Source organism: Leuciscus leuciscus (genome assembly GCF_965113295.1).
Source record: "Leuciscus leuciscus genome assembly, chromosome: 15".
Lineage (NCBI taxonomy): Eukaryota > Metazoa > Chordata > Actinopteri > Cypriniformes > Leuciscidae > Leuciscus > Leuciscus leuciscus.
In genome coordinates, this window is record NC_138739.1 from 35914952 (window position 1) to 35941751 (window position 26800).

Below are 26800 nucleotides of genomic sequence, written 5' to 3' on the forward strand. Positions count from 1 at the left end.
GGGGAAATGAGATGGCATGTCAACTGATGCGACAGCAGCTAAATAAGTGGATGGTGAAAGGCATTTGTTGAATTTCAGTGCATTTGTTTTACAATAGATGGCTATTAGGCTACTATCATGGGATATTATTAATATTATAACTATTGTAGTAGTAATGTAGACAGACACTGTAATTAAAAGAGTTTTGGCCCTAAAATCGGCCAGGGCTGAGCATCTCCGCAAACTAATAGAAAACAACCATAACAATCCTAAGTTCTTATTTAACACCGTGGCTAGACTAACAAATAAACAGATGTCCCCTGAACAAAATATTCCGTTACAGTTTAGTAGTAATGATTTCATGAAGTTCTTCACTGAGAAAATAGAAAACATCAGAACCACAATTGTAAACGTTCAATCCTCAATCGCGCCTTATAATTCAGCCTCAATTATCACCCCGCAAGAACAATTACAGTGCTTTACAACTATAGAACAAAAAGAGTTAAATAAACTTATTACTTCATCTAAAACAACAACATGTTTACTAGATCCTATACCAACTAAACTATTGAAAGAAGTGTTACCTATAGTGGAAGAGCCTCTCCTCAATATTATTAACTCATCTTTATCTTTAGGTTATGTTCCAAAAACATTTAAACTGGCAGTTATAAAACCTCTCATTAAGAAACCACAATTAGATCCACATAATCTAGCAAATTATAGACCCATTTCAAATCTACCTTTTATGTCTAAAATACTAGAAAAAGTTGTGTCCGCTCAACTGGGCTCTTTCTTACAAGAAAATGACACCTATGAAAAGTTTCAGTCTGGGTTCAGGCCGCATCATAGCACTGAAACTGCACTCGTTAAAATCACAAATTATTTACTTTTAGCTTCTGACCAAGTGTCACGAACCGCTCCGAGACACGAAGGTTGAGATCCAAATGCAGCTTTATTAAGGGGCAATCCAGACACGTAATCCAATAAACAGGCAAAGGGTCAAAACACAGGTAGACAGTCCAAACAAACAAAACAAAACAAAAATAAGACAGGCAGGGGTCAGAGGCAAGAGAGTAATCCAAGGAACAGGCAAGAAATCCGAAAACCAATAAACAAGAAAACCAGGAAAACGCTCAGAGTTGCAGTGTGACACTAAACAAGACTTCGCGGTGAGTGACTGAATAAACATGGTATAAATAGACTGAGACTAACAGGATGATGTGACACAGGTGAATGCAATCAGTGAATGAGGTACAGGTGAATGTGATCAGTGATGATGAGTCCGAGCAGTGAGTTATGGGAAATGTAGTTTGTGAGTGATAATAGTCTTATGTGGAGTGCCCTCTGGTGGCTCTCAAGGGCACTCCAGCTAGTGACCGTTACATAGCCCCCCCTTTAAGGAGCGGATTCCAGACGCTCCTAAAACTGTCCAGGAGGGAGGTGGAGCGGAGGCGGACCCGGGGGCGGGATGGAGGGCCAGGCCCGTGCAGCGGAAGAGGACCTGAAGACTCCGGCAGGGCGGAAGGCCAGGGCGGAGCAGGCTGTGCAGGCGACCAGGGCGGAGCAGGCTGTGCAGGCGACCAGGGCGGAGCAGGCTGTGCAGGCGGCCCTTCAGGCGGCCAGGGCGGAGACGACCCTTCAGGCGGCCAGGGCGGAGACGACCCTTCAGGCGGCCAGGGCACAGGAACAGACACCGGCTCAGGAACAGGAACAGACACAGGGACAGGAACAGACACCGGCTCAAGGACAGGAACAGACACCGGCTCAGGAACAGACAGCGTGACAGCGGCCATCTCTGTTGAAGGCTCAGGTTCAGGCATGTCAGTGGCTATCTCTGCAGAGGGCTCAGTCGACGTGGCAGCAGCCATTTTGTCCAGAGACACTGGCTCGGTGGTGGCCATCTTGTCTGGAGACACTGGTTTGGCGGCGGCCATCTTGTCCGGAGACACTGGTTCAGCATACGTGACTTGAACAGACACTGGATCGGTGGAGGCCATCTTGTCCGGAGACACTGGCTCGGCGGCGGCCATCTTGTCCGGAGACACTGGCTCGGCGGTGGCCATCTTGTCCGGAGACACTGGCGTGGATTTGGCCATCTTGTCCGAAGACACAGGCGTGGAGTCGGCCATCTTGTCCGAAAACACAGGCGTGGAGTCGGCCATCTTGTCCGAAGACACAGGCGTGGAGTCGGCCATCTTGTCCGAAGACACAGGCGTGGATTCGGCCATCTTGTCCGAAGACACAGGCGTAGAAAGAGGAAGAGGAACAGATTCAGTCTCGGCGGGACGAGACTCTTGACGGGCGGACGTGACGTGAAGCTCAGTCTCTGGATCGGCTGACGTGACGTGAAGCTCAGTCTCTGGATCGGCAGAAGTGACGTGAAGCTCAGTCTCTGGATCGGCTGACGTGACGTGAAGCTCAGTCTCTGGATCGGCAGAAGTGACGTGAAGCTCAGTCTCTGGATCGGCAGAAGTGACGTGAAGCTCAGTCTCTGGATCGGCAGAAGTGACGTGAAGCTCAGTCTCAGGACCGGCAGAAGTGACGTGAAGCTCAGTCTCTGGATCAGGATCAGCACGCTCTGAGCTTGACGGGACCAGCGGCGGCAAGGGCTTTGAGTTGGGTAGGACCAGTGGCGAAGAGGACTCTGAACTGGACGGAACCAGCGGCGAAGAGGGCTCTGAGCTGGGCAGGACCAGCGGCGAAGAGGGCTTTGAACTGGACGGGACCAGCGATGAAGAGGGCTCTGTGCTGGACGGGACCAGCGGTGAAGGCTCTGTGCTGGACGGGACCAGCGATGAAGAGAGCTCCGTGCTGGACGGGACCAGCGGTGAAGAGGGCTCTGGATCGGTGGGCATGTCGCTTGCTGTCTCAGGGGCGGCGGGCACGACGCATACTGCCTTGGCCTCAGCAGATTTGGCGTGAAGTGCGGGCTCGGCTGGACTGGTGTGAAGTGCAGGCTCTGGCTCTGGCTCGGCAGGACTGACGTGGAGCGCAGGCTCGGCAGGGCTGACGTGGAGCGCAGGCTCGGCAGGGCTGACGTGGAGCGCAGGCTCGGCAGGGCTGACGTGGAGCGCAGGCTCGGCAGGGCTGACGTGGAGCGCAGGCTCGGCAGGGCTGACGTGGAGCGCAGGCTCGGCAGGGCTGACGTGGAGCGCAGGCTCGGCAGGGCTGACGTGGAGCGCAGGCTCGGCAGGGCTGACGTGGAGCGCAGGCTCGACAGGGCTGACGTGGAGCGCAGGCTCGGCAGACGCCGGACTCACAGAAAAAGTTGAGCCACTCAATTGCAGGGCCAAATTAATATACTGTCCAAGAGTCCCATGAGGATTGTGCAGAGGCATGCTTGAACAGAGCGGCTCAGATAATCCTCCCCGAAAAAATATCATTAAACATACCTCTTCCATGTAGGTCAGGTGAGCCAGCTCCAAAAAGTCAATCACATAATCCTCAATGGGTTGATCTCCTTGACGGAGACGCATAAGCTTGACTGCTGGATGCATGATGGCGATCGCTGCTGGATCTTGGTGCGGCGAAGTCTTCTGTCACGAACCGCTCCGAGACACGAAGGTTGAGATCCAAATGCAGCTTTATTAAGGGGCAATCCAGACACGTAATCCAATAAACAGGCAAAGGGTCAAAACACAGGTAGACAGTCCAAACAAACAAAACAAAACAAAAATAAGACAGGCAGGGGTCAGAGGCAAGAGAGTAATCCAAGGAACAGGCAAGAAATCCGAAAACCAATAAACAAGAAAACCAGGAAAACGCTCAGAGTTGCAGTGTGACACTAAACAAGACTTCGCAGTGAGTGACTGAATAAACATGGTATAAATAGACTGAGACTAACAGGATGATGTGACACAGGTGAATGCAATCAGTGAATGAGGTACAGGTGAATGTGATCAGTGATGATGAGTCCGAGCAGTGAGTTATGGGAAATGTAGTTTGTGAGTGATAATAGTCTTATGTGGAGTGCCCTCTGGTGGCTCTCAAGGGCACTCCAGCTAGTGACCGTTACACCAAGGCTGTATCTCAATATTAGTTTTACTTGATCTTAGTGCTGCGTTCGATACTATAGATCATACAATACTCTTAGATCGATTACAAAATTATACTGGTGTTCAAGGACAAGCATTAAGCTGGTTTAGATCGTATTTATCTGACCGCTACCATTTTGTTTATTTACATGGAGAAAAATCGATCATAACTCCAGTAAACTATGGAGTGCCGCAGGGATCTGTGTTAGGCCCTCTATTATTCTCAATATATATGCTGCCACTTGGAAATGTTATAAGGAAACATGGAATTAGTTTCCATTGTTATGCTGATGACACTCAAATATATATTTCATCACGGCCAGATGAAAACGCTAAATTATCCATATTGACAGAGTGTGTTAAAGATATAAAAGATTGGATGACGCGTAATTTTCTTTTATTAAATCCAGACAAGACAGAGGTACTAATCATCGGTTCAAAAAACCACCCACAAAACCTCTCACAATACAACTTTAACATAGTAGGATGTCCTGTTACTTCATCCTCTACAGTAAAAGACCTGGGTGTTATATTAGACTGCAACCTGTCTTTTGAAAATCATATTTCATATGTTACAAGAACAGCCTTTTTCCACCTTAGAAACATTGCTAAGCTACGTAATATGCTATCTGTTTCTGATGCAGAAAAGTTAGTTCATGCATTCATGACCTCGAGACTAGATTACTGTAATGCGTTATTAGCCGGTTGTCCTGCATCCTTAATAAACAAGCTACAGTTAGTCCAAAATGCCGCCGCTAGAGTTCTAACTCTAACTCTAACTCTCACATTCGGCTGCAAACCGTCCCAGTGCATGCTGAAGGTCCTGGTCTGATGGGGCCAGCACGACAACATCATCCGCAAAGAGCAGAGATGAAATCGTGTGGTCCCCAAACCTGACCCCCTCCGGCCCCTGGCTGCGCCTAGAAATTCTGTCCATAAAAATTATGAACAGAACTGGCGACAAAGGGCAGCCCTGCCGGAGTCCAACATGCACTGGGAACAAGTCTGACTTACTGCTGGCAATGCGAACCAAGCTCCTGCTCCGGTCGTACAGGGACCGGACAACCCTTAGCAAAGGACCCCGGACCCCATACTCCTGGAGCACCCTCCACAAGATGCCGCGAGGGACACAGTCGAATGCCTTCTCCAAATCCACAAAGCACATGTGGATTGGTTGGGCAAACTCCCATGAACCCTCCAGCACCCTGTAGAGGGTGTAGAGCTGATCCAGTGTTCCACGACCGGGACGAAAACCACACTGTTCCGAGGTTCTACTATCGGCCGGATTCTCCTCTCCAGTACCCTGGCATAGACTTTCCCGGGGAGGCTGAGAAGTGTGATTCCCCCTATAGTTGTAGCACACCCTCCGATCCCCCTTCTTAAAAAGAGGGACCACCACCCCGGTCTACGAGTCCAAAGGTACTGTCCCCAACCGCCACGCGATGCTGCAGAGGCGTGTCAGCCAAGACAGCCCCACAACATCCAGAGACTTGAGGTACTCAGGGCGGATCTCATCCACCCCTGGTGCCTTGCCACCGAGGAGTTTCTTGACTACCTCGGTGACTTCAGCTTGGGTGATGGACGAGTCCGCCTCCGAGCCCTCAGCCTCTGCTTCCTCAATGGAAGACGTGACGGCGGGATTGAGGAGATCCTCGAAGTATTCCTTCCACCGTCCGGTGATATCCCCAGTCGAGGTCACGAGCGTTGGTAGGGCACTGCTTCCCCCTCCTGAGGCGCCGGACGGTTTGCCAGAATCTCTTCGATGCCGACCGATAGTCCTTCTCCATGGCCTCACCGAACTCCTCCCAGGCCCGAGTTTTTGCCTCCACAACCACCCGTGCTGCAGTATGCTTGGCCCGTCGGTACCCGTCAGCTAGGTCAGATAGGACTCCTTCTTCAGCTTGACGGCATCCCTTACTTCCGGTGTCCACCACCGGGTTCGGGGATTGCCGCCTCGACAGGCACCGGAGACCTTACAGCCACAGCTCCGAGTGGCCGCGTTGACAATGGAGGTGGAGAACATGGTCCACTCGGACTCAATATCTCCAGACTCCCTCGGGATCTGGTCGAAGCTCTGTCGGAGGTGGGAGTTGAAGATCTCTCTGACAGGGGATTCGGCCAAACGTTCCCAACAGACCCTCACAGTGGCCCTCATTTATCATTCAGAAACGGGCGTATATATTGGCGTAAGATTATGCTTACACTTCTCTCATCGCCTGATTTATGAAGCTGTGCGTACCTTTGAAATCCAGGTGTACGCAATACCTGCCCTTGATAAATGCCGCGGCTGAAAACGATCGTCATTAGAATAACACGCCCCTATATATTCAAGTCTCCGCTCCCCCCACGCCCTCATTTTACACCATGGACACACGGAAGACGGCAAAGAAGAGAAACTTCTTTGAGAATGAGAAAGAGAAACCAGGGAAGTGGAAAGAAACAAAATTGATTTCTAGATTTTTATTATTAATGACGCTTATTGTTATTTAGAAGAAGAATGTCGTTGTTATTATTATTATTTGTATTATTATTATTATTATTAATATTTAAAAGAAGAATTTCATTTTTATTATTTTGTCAGTCTGAATTATTTTTTTGACAATTATTTTAAACAAGGCTTGAAACGTCAGGTAAAGCACACAGGCTCGCAACTGAAGGAATACATATGCCTACAATTCAAATGCTTTGGTAAAGTCACACAAATTAAACATTGAAGTCCATGTTGCACAAAAATAAACACTGAAATTTATAATTACTATGTTGTTGTTTTTTTTACAGGGGGTCATAATATATCATATCTTTTAGTTTGTCAGTGCGTTTTGTAGTGTTAGGAATTGTTTTTCTGCGCATTCCCGCACTCAAAACGTGCGTACACCACCTCCTGAGCTGGCGTAGGATTTGAGCGTGCCGTACGCCAACGTCCATATTGATAAATCTCAAAGTCACCGTGGTTTTGGGTGGACGCCAGGTGTACGCTGGAAATTTGGTGTACACACTTTTGATAAATGAGGGCCAGTATGTTTGGGTCTGCCGAGTCTGTCCAGCTTCCTCCCCCGCCATCGGATCCAACTCACCACCAGGTGGTGATCAGTTGACAGCTCCGCCCCTCTCTTCACCCGAGTGTCCAAGACATACGGCCGGAGGTCAGATGAAACAACCACAAAGTCGATCACCGACCTCCGGCCTAGGGTGTCCTGGTGCCATGTGCACTGATGGACACCCTTATGCTTAAACATGGTGTTCGTTATGGAGAAGCTGTAACTAGCACAGAAGTCCAATAACAGAACACCACTCGGGTTCAGATCAGGGGGACCGTTCTTCCCAATCACGCCCCTCCAGGTGTCACTGTCGCTGCCCACGTGGGCGTTGAAGTCTCCCAGTAGAATGATGGAGTCCCCAGTCGGAGCACTTTCCAGCACCCCTCCCAGAGACTCCAAGAAGGCCGGGTACTCTGCACTGCCGTTTGGCCCGTAGGCACAAACGACAGTGAGAGACCTATCCCTGACCCGAAGGCGCAGGGAAGCGACCCTCTCGTTCACCGGGGTGAACTCCAACACATGGCGGCTGAGCTGGGGGGCTATAAGCAAACCCACACCAGCCTGCCGCCTCTCACCATGGGCAACTCCAGAGTGGTGAAGAGTCCATCCTCTCTCGAGGAGTGTGGTTCCAGAGCCCAAGCCGTGCGTGGAGGTGACCCCAACTATCTCTAGTCGGAATCTCTGAACCTCACGCACAATCTCAGGCTCCTTCCCCACCAGAGAGGTAACATTCCATGTCCCTAGAGCTAGATTCCGCGTCCAGGGATCGGGTTGTCTAGGCCCCCGCCTTTGACTGCCGCCCGATCCACTTTGCACCGGCCCCTTGCAGTCCCTCCTGCAGGTGGTGGGTCCACGGGAGGGTGGCCCCACGTCGCTCCTTCGGGCTGAGCCCGGCCGGACCCCATGGGGGAGGCCCGACCACCAGGCGCTCACATACGAGCCCCAACCCCGGGCCTGGCTCCAGGGTGGGGCCCCGGCTGCGCCATGCCGGGCGACGTCACGGTCCTCGGATTTGTAGTCATCATAAAGGGTTTTGAACCGCTCTTAGTCTGACCCGTCACCTAGGACCTGTTTGCCTTGGGAGACCCTACCAGGGGCATATAGCCCCCGACAACATAGCTCCTAGGGTCGTTCGGGTACTCAAACCCCTCCACCACGGTAAGGTGGCAGTTCAAGGAGGGGCAACGATCATATGTTATTAAATTAAATTAGGGGCCACCAAGATGACACCATTCTCTCTACACAGACTTTAAAGGCACACTATGCAGCTTTCCGTTTTTGTCAAACGGCGACCCCTAGAGTCGCTGTGGAGTACTTGTATTTAACGTCATAAATGCCACTTGCGCAGAGCCGTCTCTGCACTCACGGCCTGATCCCTTCCGCCCTCTATACCGGTATCTTGTTCAGTAGGATGGAAGCTGTAATGAGTGGAAATAAGGTGTGACCCCTTTAAGAGCTGCGCGTGCCCTGTTGAACTGTCGGCAGTCTGTATTGTATGTGCACCTCGAACACCCCATGTATGCGGGTAATTTCAGTTTGATGCTCATTCTTATCCTACTTTTGTTTATCAAGTAAAGCTGTGGACGGTAGAACGGGTGATAGACAGTTACACAAGTGCGATTGGGGAATAAAGTGAAAGTTGTGAGATGTCAATCGCCTCCGGCGGTCCGCCGCCCCAAAGTTGCAAGCGTGGTTTTTCGTCTCACAGGCACTTGGGGGGTGCGAGACAACCACCATTCAACCCGAAAAAAGTCATATAACTATTCCAATGACTCCAAAGCTGTTCGGTTAAGGTAAAAAAGTTACTTAGTTCAACTTTAAACGCAAACCTGTGAGAAACGCTGATGGCGTTCACATGCACATTAAGAATTGGTTCTATAAGTATGCGTTTGAATAGTGCGCAGGTTTGGAATTCCCTACAAACCAAGTCTAAACAAAGTACTGGTCTTTCCTTTATAAATTTTGATACAGAATTTTATTTTATTTTGTCACTTCGCGGTAGGTATGCGAATTGAGTTTTCCCGATGACGATTTATCTGTAGAGTGAAGGGATTCTCCATAGGGAGAGACTAGTTGGCATTTCAGCACTGCGTTGTCATCGGTTGGTCCTTCATCAGATCTGGATACGAAGTTCTTTCGCCAGATCTGGATACGGCCTGAATCCGACAGGCTGCGGGAAAACCTTGGGATAAACAGAGACACTTAAATTAGCGTAGATGCCATTCTACTTATGATGCAAGTTTTTTTGTCCAATAATTAAAATCTGCTTTTTTTCAGAATTTAGAAGTAGGAAATTACTAGTCATCCAATTTTTTATATCAGCTATGCATTCCGTTAATTTTGTGAATTGGTAAGTTTCATAGGTTTTGAAGAAATATAGAGCTGAGTATCATCAGCATAACAGTGAAAGCTAAAGCCATGTTTCCTAATGATATCTCCTAAGGGTGGCACGTACAGAGTAAACAGCAGCGGTCCTAGTACTGAGCCTTGTGGTACGCCATACTGAACTTGTGATCGATGAGACATCTCATCATTTACTGCTACAAACTGATAACGGTCAGATAAGTATGATTTAAACCATGCTAGTGCATTTCCACTAATGCCAACATAATGTTCAAGTCTATTTAAAAGAATGTTGTGGTCGATAGTGTCAAATGCAGCACTAAGATCGAGTAACACTAATAGAGAGATACAACCACGATCAGATGATAAGAGTAAATCATTTGTGACTCTGACGAGAGCTATCTCGGTACTATGGTACGGTCTAAATCCTGACTGGAAGTCCTCGCAGATATCATTTCTTTCTAAAAAGGAACACAGTTGTGAGGATACTGCCTTTTCTAATATCTGACAGAAAAGGTAGATTCGAGATCGACCTGTAATTGACTAATTCTTCTAGGATCAAGTTGCATTTTTTTAACAAGCGGTTTAATCATAGCCAGCTTAAAGTTTTTTGGTACGTATCCTAGAGACAAAGATGAATTAATGATATTAAGAAGAGGATCTATGACCTCCAGGAACATCTCTTTCAGTAGCTTAGTCGGTATAGGGTCTAACATACATGTTGTAGATTTAGATGATTTAACGAGTTTAGCGAATTCTTCCTCTCCTTTAGCAACGAATGAATCAATTTTTTCCTCAGGGAGACTACAAAGCACTCCCTGATGCGATACTGTTGTAGACGGTTATTAAAATATTAAAATCACCAACAATTAGTACTTTATCTGCAGTCAATATTAATTCTGATAGAAAGTCAGCAAATTCGTTGATAAAATCTTTAATGGTGCCCTGGTGGCCTGTATACAGTAACCAGCACAAATGTTTAATATGATTTATCATTTACACTAGATAGTGTTACATTTAGCAACAACACTTCAAAATAATTATATTTAAAACTAGATTTCTTAGTGGATTTGAAAATATTACTATAATCTACAGCAACATTCGGAGAACAGACACAGTCTCTATATGATGATATCTAGGTGAAAGAGGCTCTATGTGATGGGATTTATCTGACCTTGGTGACATGAGGCCGCTAGCAGACGGTCGGTTAAGCCAGTCTGTCTGCTTCCTGACCTGAGCCCCAGATTGTCATGTTTGAGCTCTAAGACTATGAGCCATATTACTAGAGAGAAGAGCAGCACCATCCCAGGAGGGATGAATACCATCTCTTTTCAACAGGTCAGGTCTGCCCCAAAAACGTAATCTGCATTGCTATTTGTAGGAAAGGTTTGTTTTAAATAAACGGAGGAGTGTTCCTTTAAAAGTGTATTATAACAGTATATAAACTTCCTTATGTGTGATTTAAAGAAGAAGCTTACAAATAAATCATTTTTAACCTTAAATATTAGAATGATGTACCAACTGGGGTTCCTTATGGTTTACTTTACAGCATTAGTTGAGAGAGATTTTTTTCTTATGTACTGTACCTGATAGGCCCCAACTTAATCAATATGGAATCAGATTGTGTCAAATGTTTGTTGTTTTTTTCACAGGCCTTCACAGGGGAGAGACTAGCTGACACTTCAGGACTGCACTGTCGTCGCGTCCAGGCGCAGGTCCTTCATCAGATCTGGATCCCGCGGGCTGTGGTAAACCTCGGGATAAACAGAGAGACTAATAGACACCATTCTTCTCATGATGTAACGAGTACATCAGGATTTATAGGAAGTGTTCCCAGTTCCGGCTGGCCTAATCTATGCAGCCTAACATTGAATTATAGAAGTCTATAATGTGTTATGTGAATGCTAGGTCAAAGAGATGTGTCTTTAATCTAAAAGACTCGTTCCCACAGTTCTTCTGGATTTAGTCTGTCTCAGTTTCTTAATGTTACGAACAAAGATAAATAGTTTGGGTGAAATAGTTATGTTTTGATTATTTAATTGATTTGGTGACACTCTTGTTTACTTGCTTTGTTTTCCTTTTATATTTTATAATTTTTCATGTTTTGTAACATTATTCACACCTTTTTAAATTAAACGTTTTCAACGTTTACTCTGGTATTCCTCGTTGTTTCTGCTACTTGCACAGACAACAACAGTGTCTCACGTAAGTGTCGCGCAATCATCCCGTTTACATCTTAAACACGTTTGCATCTTAAACACATTTACATCTTAAACATGTAATCACAGACGGACTCGATGATGGTGGGATCAGATCATACCGGCTGTTGTCAGACTCCTTGTGCCTACACAAATCTCACTGGATCATTACAATTAATAGCAAAAAGAATGTTTGGAAAAGTAAACTGATATTTACATTGAAACTGGGATATTAACATGCTTTTAAGACTTTTGCACAGTACTGTATGTTTATGTAGCACGGTGGTCTTGTGAGGCACAACATTTAGTTTCTCCATATAGAGGAATTATAATAAAACAGATTGAAAAACAAAACCTTTGAGTCTCCTCTCATTTTTTGTTCAGGTTACCTCAACAAATAACCTTAATTTCAATCTTTTCCTCTCAGGAAGCATCACAGTTCAGAAGAAACTCATATAAATTGTAACAAAACGATGACATGCAGAAATAACATTATTTGAGTAGGGCACAAGAGGGCGCTATTGTCACTGATGAAATAATGAAAGTGAAAGTAAGTGTTGACGTTACTGCAAAATCTGGGAAAACATTATTAATAAAAAAAATGCAAAGACAAACTCCTATTTGTGTTACAAATTAGTCAAATTATTCAAAACTAAATATTCATAATAAATAGTCTAGTCTAAAATGTTTTTAATTGGGCAACAACAAATGTAGCCAAATAGATACAGTAGAAAAAAAATAGTTTGCTTTATCTTATAGTATCTTATTATGTTTTATTGCACAAAAATACCAACGTATAAATGGCCGATGCACAGCATAAAAGTGCAGAGTTGTAACTTTACTAAAACTGCCTGTCGTGTCGTTGTTTGGATAGGATGAATTGATTATGACAGTTGAGAGTTCATGTGACTGTGTGAAAATAAATCGAGCGTCAGTCAGTGAGATCTGAGTGAAAAACTGTTTTTTTCTTTTAAAAAAAAAGTTACCCCGATTCCTCCCAAAAATACTATATTAAGCATAGCCTATAAAATAAACATATTTAAACCATAAACGGATCCTAGTCAAAATTTGTAGAAAACTAAAATATTTAGTCGCACCGGCGCCATATCTCTCTATATGGAGGGTCTAAGCCGGCATGGGCTCACTGTGTCCGGCTGCTCCTCCCGCTGACTCCGCCGTTTCCTCCTCCGAGGCTCGAGAGCGTATGCAAACGTGAGCGCGCGATCCGAGAGCGGAGAGAGGAGAGCGGCATGTTCTCACAGTGAGATCAGCTCGTCTCAGTGCGCGTTCACACCGCCGCCCTGCCGACAACGCGGTAGAAAGATTTGTGGACGCTTGTAGATTGAATGATTTTTATTTTTATTTTTTAAACTTTACTTTTACAGCCTTAACGTAACCTCCCCTGCTTTCACCAGCAGCGACAGAATCGTTGAACCACATCTAACTTACTAAGTATGGACCTATAGCTGCTGATCCATATGCAAGACACCCATAATCAAAAACTGATCTTATCATAGCTTTATAAATCATCACAGCATAAGATTCCTGTCTGCACCCCAAGAGCATCCCACCAAACACCTCAAAATATGAATAACCTTTCCACATTTATTCACCATTCTACATGTTCTTTATACGTTAGCTTCTCATATACCCAGACCCCAAGAAACTTGAAGACCCTCTTTCAAGAGATTTCACATATGTGACCCTGGGCCACAAAACCAGTCTTATGTGTAATTTTTTTTTAATTGAGATTTATACATCATTTGAAAGCTGAATACATAATCTTTCCATTGATGTATGGTTTGTTAGGATAGGACAATATTTGGCCGAGATACAACTATTTGAACATCTGGAATCTGAGGGTACAGAAAAATCGAAACATTGATAAAATAGCCTTTAAAGTTGTCCATTTCTATTGGCGATAGTGCTGCATCCATTTAAAAAAATAAATGTTTTATATATTTAATGTAGGAAATTTACAAAATATCTTCATGGAACATGATCTTTACTTAATATCCTAATGATTTTTGGCATAGAAGAAAAATCTATAATTTTGACCCACAAGGTTTTGTTGGCTATTGCCACAAATATACCCGTGCAACATAAGACTGGTTTTGTTTTTGTGATCCAGGGTCACATATAACTTAAGACCTAGACTTTCTATATTCCGCTTTCATTTTGTTTCAATTCATTTTGTGACAACATCGCTACTCCTGTGGACATCACAACCATTTTTGGTGACAACTTCCAGTTCGTCACATCTTTCACTGTATGGACAAAAAACACTGAGACATGTCTCCAAAAAAAAAAAACAACAACTAGTGAATAAACAACATTAAAAACACGAACAGCAGCTTCATTTACATTTATTCAATCAAATCTCAATCAATTGATCACAGAGCCAGTGATATTCATACAACATAGAGACAGATTTGTTAGAAAGCTATAGGATACCAGTTAAGCAGAGGTGAAATGCAGATATTTAGGTCCACAAAATTCAAATCAATATCACTTGCTCTTAAATGACATATAAGACAGTTAACCTTAACATGCTAAATTCAATGTAAACCTAAATTAAACATTTTAATAAATTTGTAATCCCACAACAGTTATCCCTAACTTTTTTTTTGTTGCTATCCCTACCTAAACTGATCCCTACAACAACAACTAAAATTATGTAAATAAAATGATTACTTTAGATTTTAAGTTATATTTATATTATAGACATATTAAGAAGGATATATGTTGGATATGATGTGTTTGCTGCTGATCTACAGAAATGTTATGAATCTAAATAAACTTTCATTTAGCAGATGCTTTTATTCACAACAACTTACAATAGAGGCAACAATATTCATCGTCTACAATGCCAGTTTAAGAAAGAAGCTATATTAGGAACTAATTTGAGTAAAGAACAATCTTCTTTTAAAGTAATATTCTTAAATTAAGGGACATTTATTTGAGAAGCAAAATGACAATGGATAATAAATGTTGTTTTCTGTGAAACTCATAACATGCATAAAACAAAAAATGGCATGGTGTAACGAGCGAGAGTATAACCATCAGAGGATACGCCAACACCACCACACATCCGCACACTACATTAACAAATGGACTACAAGACCAAAATCTAATTCATTTGGGAAGAATATTGAATTATCTTTGTTTAATAAGAAAAAGGAGCAGAAAGGTACGAGGAGTCTGTAGGTTGACTTCCCACACGACCGCTGTGTGTAATTGTCGTTGCCAGGTAATAATTTCTACAAATTCCTCTATTTCTGAATTGTTGTTATGATATGATTAACTGATGATTTTATGATTTAGGCCGGCTTACAAAAGCAAAAGCACAAATAAATACAATACATAGCCTACCAATGAAATAAACAGTGCTCTTCAAGCAGGTCTCATAGTTTTCAGGTACCGCGATTTAATAAAGTAGGCTAATGTGTGTGTGTGTGTGTGTGTGTGTGTGTGTGTGTGTGTGTGTGTGTGTGTGTGTGTGTGTGTGTGTGTGTGTGTGTGTGTGTGTGTGTGTGTGTGTGTGTGTGTGTGTGTGTGTTCTTCTGTCGCATCACCCAGGTGGAGCTGCACATTGAGGAGATTCCCCCTTCCATGTAAAGCGCTTTGAGTACCCAGAAAAGCACTATAAATGTAACAAATTATTATTAGGCTTTTAAAGTTTAAGAGCTGTGAGTATTTTTTTTTCTTTGTCCTTTGTGTTTGGTTAAGGGTAGCCTACTTGTTCTAGTCAGTTTAATGTTTCATTCACACCATGAGGCTTCATGAAGTCAGTTTCCACAAAATAAACTGAAATGATTACTGTCTCCATAGAATTGATTCCATGTGCCTCATTCCAGCCTCATTAGTAATTAGCATATGAATGAACAATGACCCGGCCAGCGCTGAGGGAGGAAAATGTATATTACCATTGTTTATGAACATTTGCATTTAAAAGTGATGGCTAAACGTATCTTTACAAAAGTTCACAATGCTGCTGCAGACGCAATATAGCCTAAATTTAATAACCTACATGTTCGTCAGGTTAGATACTGATAATTAATCACTCAAAACCCTTTATCTAAACATAACTATCGGACTCGCGTCCTCCAAGTCTGTAGTTTTTTTAGCTCTTTTCACTCGTGTTTGTAGTTCTAACCGGATTCTGACCGGAAATAGTAGACCATCCGGGTATCTTTGGAACTAGCATACTACGATCTGGGATGTACTGATTCTATTTTCTGAGACTATTTAGGGCGGATAGTACAGAATTGGGACGCACCGTCGAGACTTCTGAGGAGAGGAGAGCAGTTCACGGTATTTCTCATATTTACACAACCATCACACACACTTTATACAGTTTGATTAAGCGACAGGCTCATTTCTGTATTGTTATCATCGATCACAGCAATACTTGTGCGTCTTTTCTGGCGTCTTCCTTCTGAAATAAACATTTAGTGCAGCAGCAGCGAGCATGAGGAGAATATGTTGAGTTCATTCAGACCTGAGCGAGTTTGTGCTCGTTTGTGTGATTGTCTCGATGTTTGGAGTGAGAACTGTTACTGAATGTCGAGTCAAGAGGTAAAGTTTGAGATCTGTGAGGGGAATTCTGTGAATCGATCTCTTACTTTACGTTGAGCCTATAATGAGCCACGTGAGACATTAAATCAACTCTTAGGGTAAATGTTAATAAATGAATAGCGTTTTACTCTTGAACAATATTACTTTGTGATGCTCTTTAGTTTTAAATGTTTTATGATCATTGTTAGTTTCAGCGCATATTGTTTTAATGATAGATCTAAGTAACTTACTTGATTAATGTCAAAATCAAACTAGATTTAGATTAATGTGGACATATTATGCTGCTATAATTATTTCTCTGTAGTGGTTGATGGAGATGAGTGTCATTAAGTTGGCTTGAGAAAGTTAACTTATTGAAATCCTATTTAAACTTATTATTATTCTTCTGAGACTAAAAAATCTGACTCTATTAAACTCCTCCTAGAGCTTTAACTCTACATACTCCAAACTCGGGTCAGACCTTCAGACTGTTGTGTGCTGACTTAGTGTGCTGTATATCTTTTCAGACTGATTTGACTTTGACTGATTTGATTTGACTGATCTATCTATCTATCTATCTATCTATCTATCTATCTATCTATCTATCTATCTCTTTCAAACTAATATTTCTTTCTAATTTATCTGTTTTTTCTTTCTAATCTATCTTTCAAACTAATCTTTCTTTTAAATTGATCTTTCTTTCTTTCTAACTATTCTTTCTTTCTCACTAATTTATCAATCAAAATTTAAACTACTTTAAACTTCAAACTACTTTAAACTTCTTCAAACTCTCTGGTCCGGCTTTCTCAAGCCAACTTAAAGTTTGTCTCAACAAACTTTTTTTCTAGTTAGTGATTGTTTTTGTGTTATTGATGTTTTATCCATGTCATATTGTGAAAGATTACAGTATTGTCTTTCAATATAGCCTAGCAGTTTTACAGGCTTTTATCATGTATTCTGACTCAAATAATGTTTTTCTAACAGCAAACACTCAGAATAAAGTGAGATGATCTGCTGATGATCCTGAATGGCTTGTTGAATGAGTGTTGATAGTCTGAGGCTCATCAATATTAACAGATCTGCTGAAAACACTCTTTATTTCATGACAATAGTTCCTGTTTTCACCTCATTTATTATGCTGATGTCTTCAGATCTCCTGTAAATTGACACTTAAAGCTCATTTGGTGTTAGCAGACTGAGGGGATTTGTTGGCTACTATATGCAGATTTATTTCTGTTTTTATGATTTTAACTGTTTTTCTTACCATTATTTATAATTGGAAGAATTTAAATTATTTATATTAATTTCTGTATTTTTATGAAGAAGCAGAATAATATTTGGGATTAGCAACACAAATAGATGGATGTCTAATAAATAGATAGACCTACATAAATTCTTAGTGTCGTAAATTTTATTTTTTGAAACACATGATTGATTTTTTTGATTTTGCCAGATCAGCTCCTCCCACGCTAGAATACATCATTAGAGATGCTCCTCCCAACAGCAATCACATCATCAGTGAAGCTCCTCCCACTGCAATCACATCATCAGTGAAGCTCCTCAGTAATTCCCCAATAAATGCTGTAAATTCCCATCAGCTGCAAGTGAAGACGAGCATCAGAGCATCAGGAAGAGCTGAAATCTGCAAAGACTGAGTTTATTAAAGAGGACAGTGAGAACATGAGTGATCCAGAACCCTGCAGAATGAAACACACTGAAGATCCTGAAGAACAAAGAGGTTGGTGTTTATTCTCCATTAATTCATGATGCTGAAGAACATGTTAGAAACATGTTAGAAACATTCAAGCACTTCATCACATTTAGATAAACAGTTCAACTATGAAATGGTACAGAATATTCTGGGCAGGGCTCTGACAAATTCTTTAATAACAAATAGACAACGTACAGATTTTACAATGTGCAGTTTTATTTTAAAGGAAAAAGGACTTTTTGGGACTTTGGCTCATTCACCGTATCCCCCAGAGTTAGATAAGTCCATGCATACCTTTTTCATGTCCGTGCGTGCCGTAACTCTGTCTGATGCACCCACCGCTAGCTTAGCTTAGCACAAAGACTGGAGGTAAACTACGGTGACCGGGAGGGGACATGTTCGGTTCACTTATTTTTGTCGTGGCCACAACATATAAACTCGTGGGAACGTGATATTAAGTCGTGGGAACGTCATAATATCTCGTGGGAACGTCATATTAAGTCGTGGCCACGAGATCATTTTGTTGAGGTAACGACATCATTATGTCGTGGCCACTCGATGCAAAATCGTGGCCTCGAGATCATATGTTGAGGGAACGATATATTTTTCTCGTGGCCACGAGAACATTTTGTTGAGGTAACGACATCATTATGTCGTGGCCACGTGTTGAGGGAGCCACAGCGGCCAATACTGTAACCGTACCATAGACTGGGCTACAGCAGAGATGGAGATGACAGAAGAAATAACATTTTACTTTAAATTAGGAATGTCATATAAAGATATAGTGCGGTCTTTGGCATTAAGACATGGGTACGTTATAAGTGAAAGACACATGAAGCGCATACTTAGACTTTGTCGCACGCATATTTAGGGACCGTCTCAAAATTACATGCGACATTGACATAAACGTTTCTAACTTCAACAGCATTTGAAGACAATGACTTACAGTCATAAAACCAATTGTACATTGTTCACCCAGGTCTCATGTATGATGCACACCTTTTAGATTGTTGATATTTATGACAATAAACTGCTAAATCATATGCAAATATTGTAGGCCTATTTCACATACTGTATGGGATCATACACAAAATATGACAATATTTAAAGCTCAATATCATTTGAAGACAATGACTTAGTCATAAAACCAACTGTATATTGTTAATATAGGTCTCATGTATGATGCACACCTTTAATATTTTTGATATTTATGACAATAAACTGCTAAATCATATGCAAATATTGTAGGCCTATTTCACATACTGTATGGGATCATACACAAAATATGAGAATATTTAAAGCTCAATATCATTTGAAGACAATGACTTACAGTCATAAAACCAATTGTACATTGTTCACCCAGGTCTCATGTATGATGCACACCTTTTAGATTGTTGATATTTATGACAATAAACTGCTAAATCATATGCAAATATTGTAGGCCTATTTCACATACTGTATGGGATCATACACAAAATATGAGAATATTTAAAGCTCAATATCATTTGAAGACAATGACTTAGTCATAAAACCAACTGTATATTGTTAATATGTCTCATGTATGATGCACACCTTTAATATTTTTGATATGACAGTAAACTGCTATCATATGCAAATAATGCTATGTATTTCACTACTGTGTGGGATCATATACAGAATATGACCACATTTAAAGCTCAATAGCATTTGAAGACAATGACTTACAGTCATAAAACCAACTGTACATTGTTCATCTAGGTGTCAGGTAGGCTATGTGGCAGTCGTGAAATAGGCCTACAATATTTGCATATATGATTTAGCAGTTTATTTTCATAAATATCAAAAATCTAAAAGGTGTGCATCATACATGAGACCTGGGTGAACAGTGTACAGTTGGTTTTATGACTGTAAGTCATTGTCTTCAAATGCTATTGAAGTTAGAAATGTTTATGCCAATGTCGCATGTAATTTTGAGACGGTCCCTAAATATGCGTGCGACAAAGTCTAAGAATGCGCTTCATGTGTCTTTCACTTATAACGTACCCATGTCTTAATGCCAAAGACCGCACTATATCTTTATATGACATTCCTAATTTAAAGTAAAATGTTATTTCTTCTGTCATCTCCATCTCTGCTGTAGCCCAGTCTATGGTACGGTTACAGTATTGGCCGCTGTGGCTCCCTCAACGCGTGGCCACGACATAATGATGTCGTTACCTCAACAAAATGATCTCGTGGCCACGAGAAAAATATATCGTTCCCTCAACATATGATCTCGAGGCCACGATTTTGCATCGCGTGGCCACGACATAATGATGTCGTTACCTCAACAAAATGATCTCGTGGCCACGACTTAATATGACGTTCCCACGAGATATTATGACGTTCCCACGACTTAATATCACGTTCCCACGAGTTTATATGTTGTGGCCACGACAAAAATAAGTGAACCGAACATGTCCCCTCTAGTGATCGACCGATATTGATTTTTTATAACCGATACCGATACCGATTATTTGCATGTTTATGTGCCGATTACCGATATGCAGAACCGATATTTATTTACTGTTATACTTCTGTTTTTGACACAATTATTACAACACAAATGAACTGAACAAACAATTTTATTTATAACAATCACTCCCTCCTTGCATACATAAAAAACTTTATATTTATACACAAATAAATAGAGGGGTCTGAGTCCAAAAAATAAAGTGCATTGTTACTAAGTGTCTTTGTTTAAAAATAAAAGCTTTGATGAGGTAAAAAATAAAGCACAAAAATTATTCTAACATATATTCAAAGATAGTTGAGTGATGTATCTTTAAGTGGTTCCACATGTTGGAGGTATTTTTTGTATTGTATTTTGTATTGAAATGTAATTCATTTTAAACAGTTTTAGAAGGTTTATATGTGCCATTTAATAGGTTTAAAGAGTGAGGAATAATTCACTGGGTAATATTAATTCACTGAATAATATTAGCTGGAATATAACATTATCAGGAAAGTAACAAACAAAACAGCATATTTGCATTTTCCAACTAGTATGTTATTAATTATTAATAATGTTTTTGTCGGTCTAGATCATGAAATCCTTTCTGACAAAGTGCTGTTTATCTATGCGTTTACACAGAACTATATAACTTACTCAACCGCGATCGCGCGTGGAGATAATAAATAATTAATTTCCACAGAGCGGTATTTATTTAGATTTGTATTAGCGAAATAATGGTTATGCAGTAAATGATAATATAATTTAGGTTGTTTAAACGAGATAATCTTGTCAAAAGTTTCATGCAGTAGCCGTGCTTGAGCATTCCTGGTCATCAACCCAGTGAGTGCGCAGCAATATGAACAAACTTTTTTTTTTCGAGACTATATAAACAGCACTTTGTCAGTTGACATTTCATGATCTAGATTGAATCTAGATCATGAAATGCCAACTGACAAAGTGCTGTTTATCTATGCATTTATTTTACACAGAACTCAACCGCGATCGCGCGTGGAGATAATAAATAATTAATTTCCACAAAGCGGTATATTTAGATGTGTAACGTTATTAGCGAAATAATTGCTATGTAGTAAATAATATAATCTAGGATGTTTAAACAAGATAATCTTGTCAAAAGTTTCATTCAGTGGCCGTGAGCATCCTGATCATCAACCCAGTGAGTGCTCAGCAATATGAACAAACTTTTTTCTCGAGACTAATGGTGAGCAAATACAACTGATAGAGAATTAAATTCAGTGCTTTTATTTTCAACATGCACTCATTCATGTCTGTTTTATTTAATTCATGTAAAGTTACGTCTTTATTGGGGCAGGACATGACGGATTACGCTACGTGACTCCATGAGTTCGTCTCAATTTTTTAGAACCAAGCTGCATAAATAAACTAGGCTATATCAGGCATTCATGTCTCAAATCTCATTTCTGCATGTCTGTTATGTTAAATAAAGTTGAAAAATTAAAGCAAAGCAAGCAGAACATATGTTTTACCTGTGCACAGAGTTGTTGTTGACTGATCTCCTCAGACGCGGGCTGCAATGGCGGAATTCTCAAAACGGCCACAAGATGGCGCCGTTTATCGGCGAATCCGATATTACAAAACCGATACCCGATTATGGGAAAATGCTTAAATATCGGTAAAAATATCGGTAAACCGATACATCGGTCGATCACTAGTCCCCTCCCGGTCACCGTAGTAAACGGAGGTAAACGGTGTATAAGCCAAAGTCCCAGAAAGTCGGCGTGTTCCTTTAAGTCCACAGGCTCCAGACTAGCATCTGAGGAGCCACCGGAGCCACTGAGTTCTGCAGAGAGTATCTGGTGGTGCTGGGCTGACAATAAAGCACTAAGCTTAATTTAGGGTATAGATGACATTAACTTTAATTCCTATCATTCATAATGTCTTAATATTAATTAAAAGCAAAATGAGTGAAAAAATTGACATTAGGGAGTGAAAATAGCCAATAATCATCCTACTGTTTACAATGGTAATTTAGTGTTTAAATAAGAGTTTTCCTACATCTTAAAATGTTTAGTTTTAGGGGAATCTTTGAAGGATGAACAAAATGTGTTATCACATTAAAAATAACACATGATATTATAGTTTTGAAGTGCTGGAAAAAGATGTGTAGTACTTGTAAGCCTTTGACTATTTCTGTCACAATTCATAGTTCCCTTTTGAGAGGTCTCTCGTATTGCGTAAGGCTAGCTTACGCTATGGGAAAACCTCCTTTCCTCGAGAATATATAGCCTCTGACCACGCCCATCTGGCGGGCTCTGACACGCCAGGCGTCCTGATTGGTTCTGGCGTCAAAAACCGCCTCGCCATAGGTTCGTGAAGTTGCCGCAGCACAGCCAATGACCGCTCTCGCGCTCAGTTGTGCTCGCTGTGCAGCTGCACTGCATTTTAAAAAGTTTGCTTCAATATTCTGGAGAAAAAGAGGTTTTCCCATAGTGTAAGCTAGCCTTACGCAATACTCGTTCCCTCATCTCAGGGAACTGAGGTTACGTTAGTAACCAAGTAGTTATGGGTAGAGTTACTACATTAGCCTCAATCCATGGTGAATGTTGCTGATTTGTGGACTGAAAGCCTTCTATAAGTGTTTCTCTTGTTTCCACGTCAGCGCTGTTTGATCTGATATCTATGGGTTAGGGTTAGTTGAATTGGAATGTTTCTCACTGGATCTCGCAGCGATGATGATATTAATTCTGAAGCGAATTCAATGGATTTCTTCACTGGATCTCCAGAGTCTGGATCTCCTAGTAACAGTGTTGTGTGATTGAGATCGGCCCGCGACTGGCAAGTTTGGGGCGCTGCGCTGTCTATGATTTGTCCGAAATAATAAACGGTCTAATAAACGGAAGTATAAATGAGTAGCACATTTTCATTTCACTTTTTTTTTTTTGCATTCGCTGCTCAGCAACGGTATGGTCGCACCAGCGCGACCTAAATAAATATTTGGTCGCACCGGCAGGAAAAATGGTTGCAATTGTTCACAATCTGGAGCCCTGCTGGGTTTATTTTTTGTTTTTTCAACAAATGGTCAGTAGAGGGAGGTTTGAGAATTTTATATTGATTGTCAACATCAGATCAAGCTAAATAGCCTACTATCTTAACTTTTATTTTACATAATCAGTAAACACCAAGTTACTAATAAAGTTGTATTTGTCAAATATGTTGTTCATAGTTATAGAGATTCTTCTTGGAGTAACTTTGGTAACAGGGTTGATGAATACAGTCAGTGCTACAGTTTGTGTAAAAACTGAGACAAGGATTGAGCTTATTTTCTTGTCTTCCCATCATGCAGTAGAAAGAGCCCAGATGATGTCACTACCTGTGTGTCACAGTTTTAAGAAATGCTCTGTTTTTAAAAGGAGGAAAATCATGTCAAAAGAAACAGAGTTGAGTGAAACATGTAGGACATGGGTAATGCTTAACGCTTGTGTTATTTCTCACAGGGTAATTCACTTGAGCTTGTTTCTGGTGTCCCACTTTCACATGCGCATGAATGGAAGTCACTGCAAGGAAAAGTCTAGTGTGAACGGCCATTAATAATTAACGGTTTTAGTCAAATAAATATCAATCTCAAAGTTGGTGTCAAAATATGGCAGTATTGTATATTTTAATGTTAATATCATGTTATATAATTGTGTCATTTACCAAATATATGTGATAGTTCTTTCTAAAGAAACATGGGATTCGTGCCTATAATGTTTTAAAAATAATAATTGGGAGATAAATGTTCCTCATTTTTGGAAAGTTTCAAAAACAGTATTTTATAACAGTTGTCCACTTTCTACTATTACATCAGGGCTCACTTGCATGTCCTTTCACTTTATATTTCTCTCTTTGAATTATTTTGATGTACTGAAAATCAAATGAATGATTTTCTCTTTTGATTTCAGACCTGAGTGAAGTGAAGGAGGAGAGTGTAGAACCGAGTGAAGTGAAGGAGGAGAGAGAAGAACCGAGTGAAGTGAAGGAGGAGAGTGTAGAACCGAGTGAAGTGAAGGAGGAGAGAGAAGAACTGAGTGAAGTGAAGGAGGAGAGTGTAGAACCGAGTGAAGTGAAGGAGGAGAGTGTAGAACCGAGTGAAGTGGAGGAGGAGAGTGTAGAACTGATGGAAGTGAAGGAGGAGAGTGAAGTGAAGGAGGAGAGTGTAGAACCGAGTGAAGTGAAGGAGGAGAGTGGAGAACTGAGTGAAGTGAAGGAGGAGAGTGAAGTGAAGGAGGAGAGTGTAGAACCGAGTGAAGTGAAGGAGGAGAGTGAAGAACCGAGTGAAGTGAAGGAGGAGAGTGGAGAACTGAGTGAAGTGAAGGAGGAGAGTGTAGAACCGAGTGAAGTGAAGGAGGAGAGTGGAGAATTGAGTGAAGTGAAGGAGGAGAGAGAAGAACTGAGTGAAGTGAAGGAGGAACATCATGTCAATCCTGAAGGAAAACCATTGAGTCGCTCAAAGACTAAAATTTTTTTTTTAAAGTGTAAGGCCCGCTATATTGGCCCAATCTGCCGGTTCGCCAATACACGGGGAAGGTTGTCACGCGTTCTGTCCTCACTCATGCAAAGTATTTGGTTGGTTAAATTTGCAATACATTAATCATATGTATTTACTCGTTAATTCATCTGACTCCATAAATGAAAGGTTTTTATAATATCTGTGCCTCACTAAAAGTGAGCGAATGTTTGACTATTCCTTTTAACCATTAAATAAACAATGTCAAACCCAGTTGGAATAATCACATTGTAGCAATTTAATATTTCAGATATCAGAGATCAATTCCACAATCTAGAACATGGTTATACATTGGTTACACCAAAGAATCTTACCCAGCTTGTACCTGAGATAGAGAGAGAGAAAGGGAAAGAGAGAGAGAGAGAGACAGAGAGAGGGAGAGAGACAGAGAGAAACCACCTATCCAATTCCACGTCCAGCCAAGAAGAAGAGACAGAGAGAGCCAGAACACCTTCCTTTATCCTCTGTCCAGGTGACAAGGGGGATGGGGTGAGACCACCCTCAAATGGCTTCTATCCCACAGAAGGGGGGTTGCCTTATCTGGCATTATCTCTAAACCGGTTTCCTATGAACTTCTATAAACCTTATTTCCTTTTATTTTATCTATCTGGATATGAGATATCTGTACCACTCACTTTGAGACATTTCAAATGACACCAAAAGCATAACAGTCAATGTTGAATATTCACATTAAACCATGTTCTTACGTGAGTTCCTAGTTTCTGAGAGGAAGAAAGGCTGTATTGGGGGAGGTCAAATGTTAATCAGCCAGCAGGGCCCTTTTGTCCCATAAATCAGGCCTCAACCAGTATTTTCAGTCTTACAGTTTCCCTCCTTGATCCCGTGGGTCACATTCCGATGAACACTTACGGGGTCACAGTAAGACGTTTGTTATAGTCCTTGAAGATGTAGCACAAAAATTGTCTTTGCAATGTTGGCATCTGTAGAAGCTCAGTGGGCGGTGTTCACCTGCAGAACACCTGTTCCCACCAGGTGTATAGCTTGAGTCCAGCAGGTGGATGAATGCGTTCAGGTTCTCTTCCTGTAATCCTGTGACGTGAGCAAAGTTCATAGAGTCAATCTGGACCTTTTGTGACTTGTTCAGTTGACGTGTCATTCCTTCATGGAGAAACTTCCGCTTCCCTGGCACCTTCTCCACGATGATGATCTGACCCTTCTTGACCAACCCTGTCACCTCCAGCGGTACGGTTGTCTGGCCAGACCTCAGTGGATGAAGGGGTTCTCCTTTGGTCCACACGGCTTTGTGTGAGACACCTGAAAAGCATCTTAAATGTCCGCTTCACGATTGAGCACATATGAACTTAAAGTCGTAAGGAAATGCATAGGAACGCATAATGCAATAAGGAAAAATCATGTCATGTTCAATGTAAAATACCATGTTCATGTCAGCAATTGTGAGTGGTACGTTTGGTCTCATTAATTACCTGATTTTTGATTACCACGTCAATAGTACTCCTATAGAGGGTCAAGGAAGGACAAAGGAAGATCCTACAAGCTCTTACCCTGTTTCTAGAAACATTTAAATAAATGGCATTCTAACAAAACAACCAGTGCTATTTTGGTGTAACCAAACATAGAGATTCAATTGAATTAATGTCCAAATACATTGTTGCAAGTAAAATGGACAATATACAAATATGCAGATAAGTTCCAGAAATGTTTTTCTGAATTACTCAAAGGAAATCAAAATAAGTTTCAGAAATTAAAATCAAAATAAGTTTCAGAAATGTTTTTCTGAATTACTCAAAGGAAATCAAAATAAGTTTCAGAAATTAAAATCAAAATAAGTTTCAGAAATGTTTTTCTGAATTACTCAAAGGAAAAAATGCAGAAATCAAAATAATTTTCAGAAGTGCAGCAAGAGGTCGGTGTAAACCAATCAATGGTTTTGTGTGTGAATTTTTTAGAATGTCAGAGTGTG

General features: G+C 41.4%; 2 protein-coding genes across 3 annotated transcripts in view; one reads left to right on the plus strand and one right to left on the minus strand.

Moving 5' to 3' along the window:
- LOC309475218 (V-set domain-containing T-cell activation inhibitor 1-like) overlaps positions 1 to 26800 on the minus strand; it is a 194946-nt gene that overhangs the window by 111237 nt on the left and 56909 nt on the right. The gene's annotated exons all lie outside the window — the stretch shown is intronic.
- LOC309475175 (uncharacterized protein) overlaps positions 1 to 26800 on the plus strand; it is a 93691-nt gene that overhangs the window by 33476 nt on the left and 33415 nt on the right. Inside the window, exons 1-2 of the mRNA XM_082137841.1 lie at positions 15785 to 15906; positions 17603 to 17887. Coding sequence (XP_081993967.1) covers positions 17830 to 17887 — 58 coding nt within the window. The 5' untranslated portion in view covers positions 15785 to 15906; positions 17603 to 17829. Of the gene's footprint in view, positions 15907 to 17602; positions 17888 to 26800 lie in introns of the transcript that reaches the window.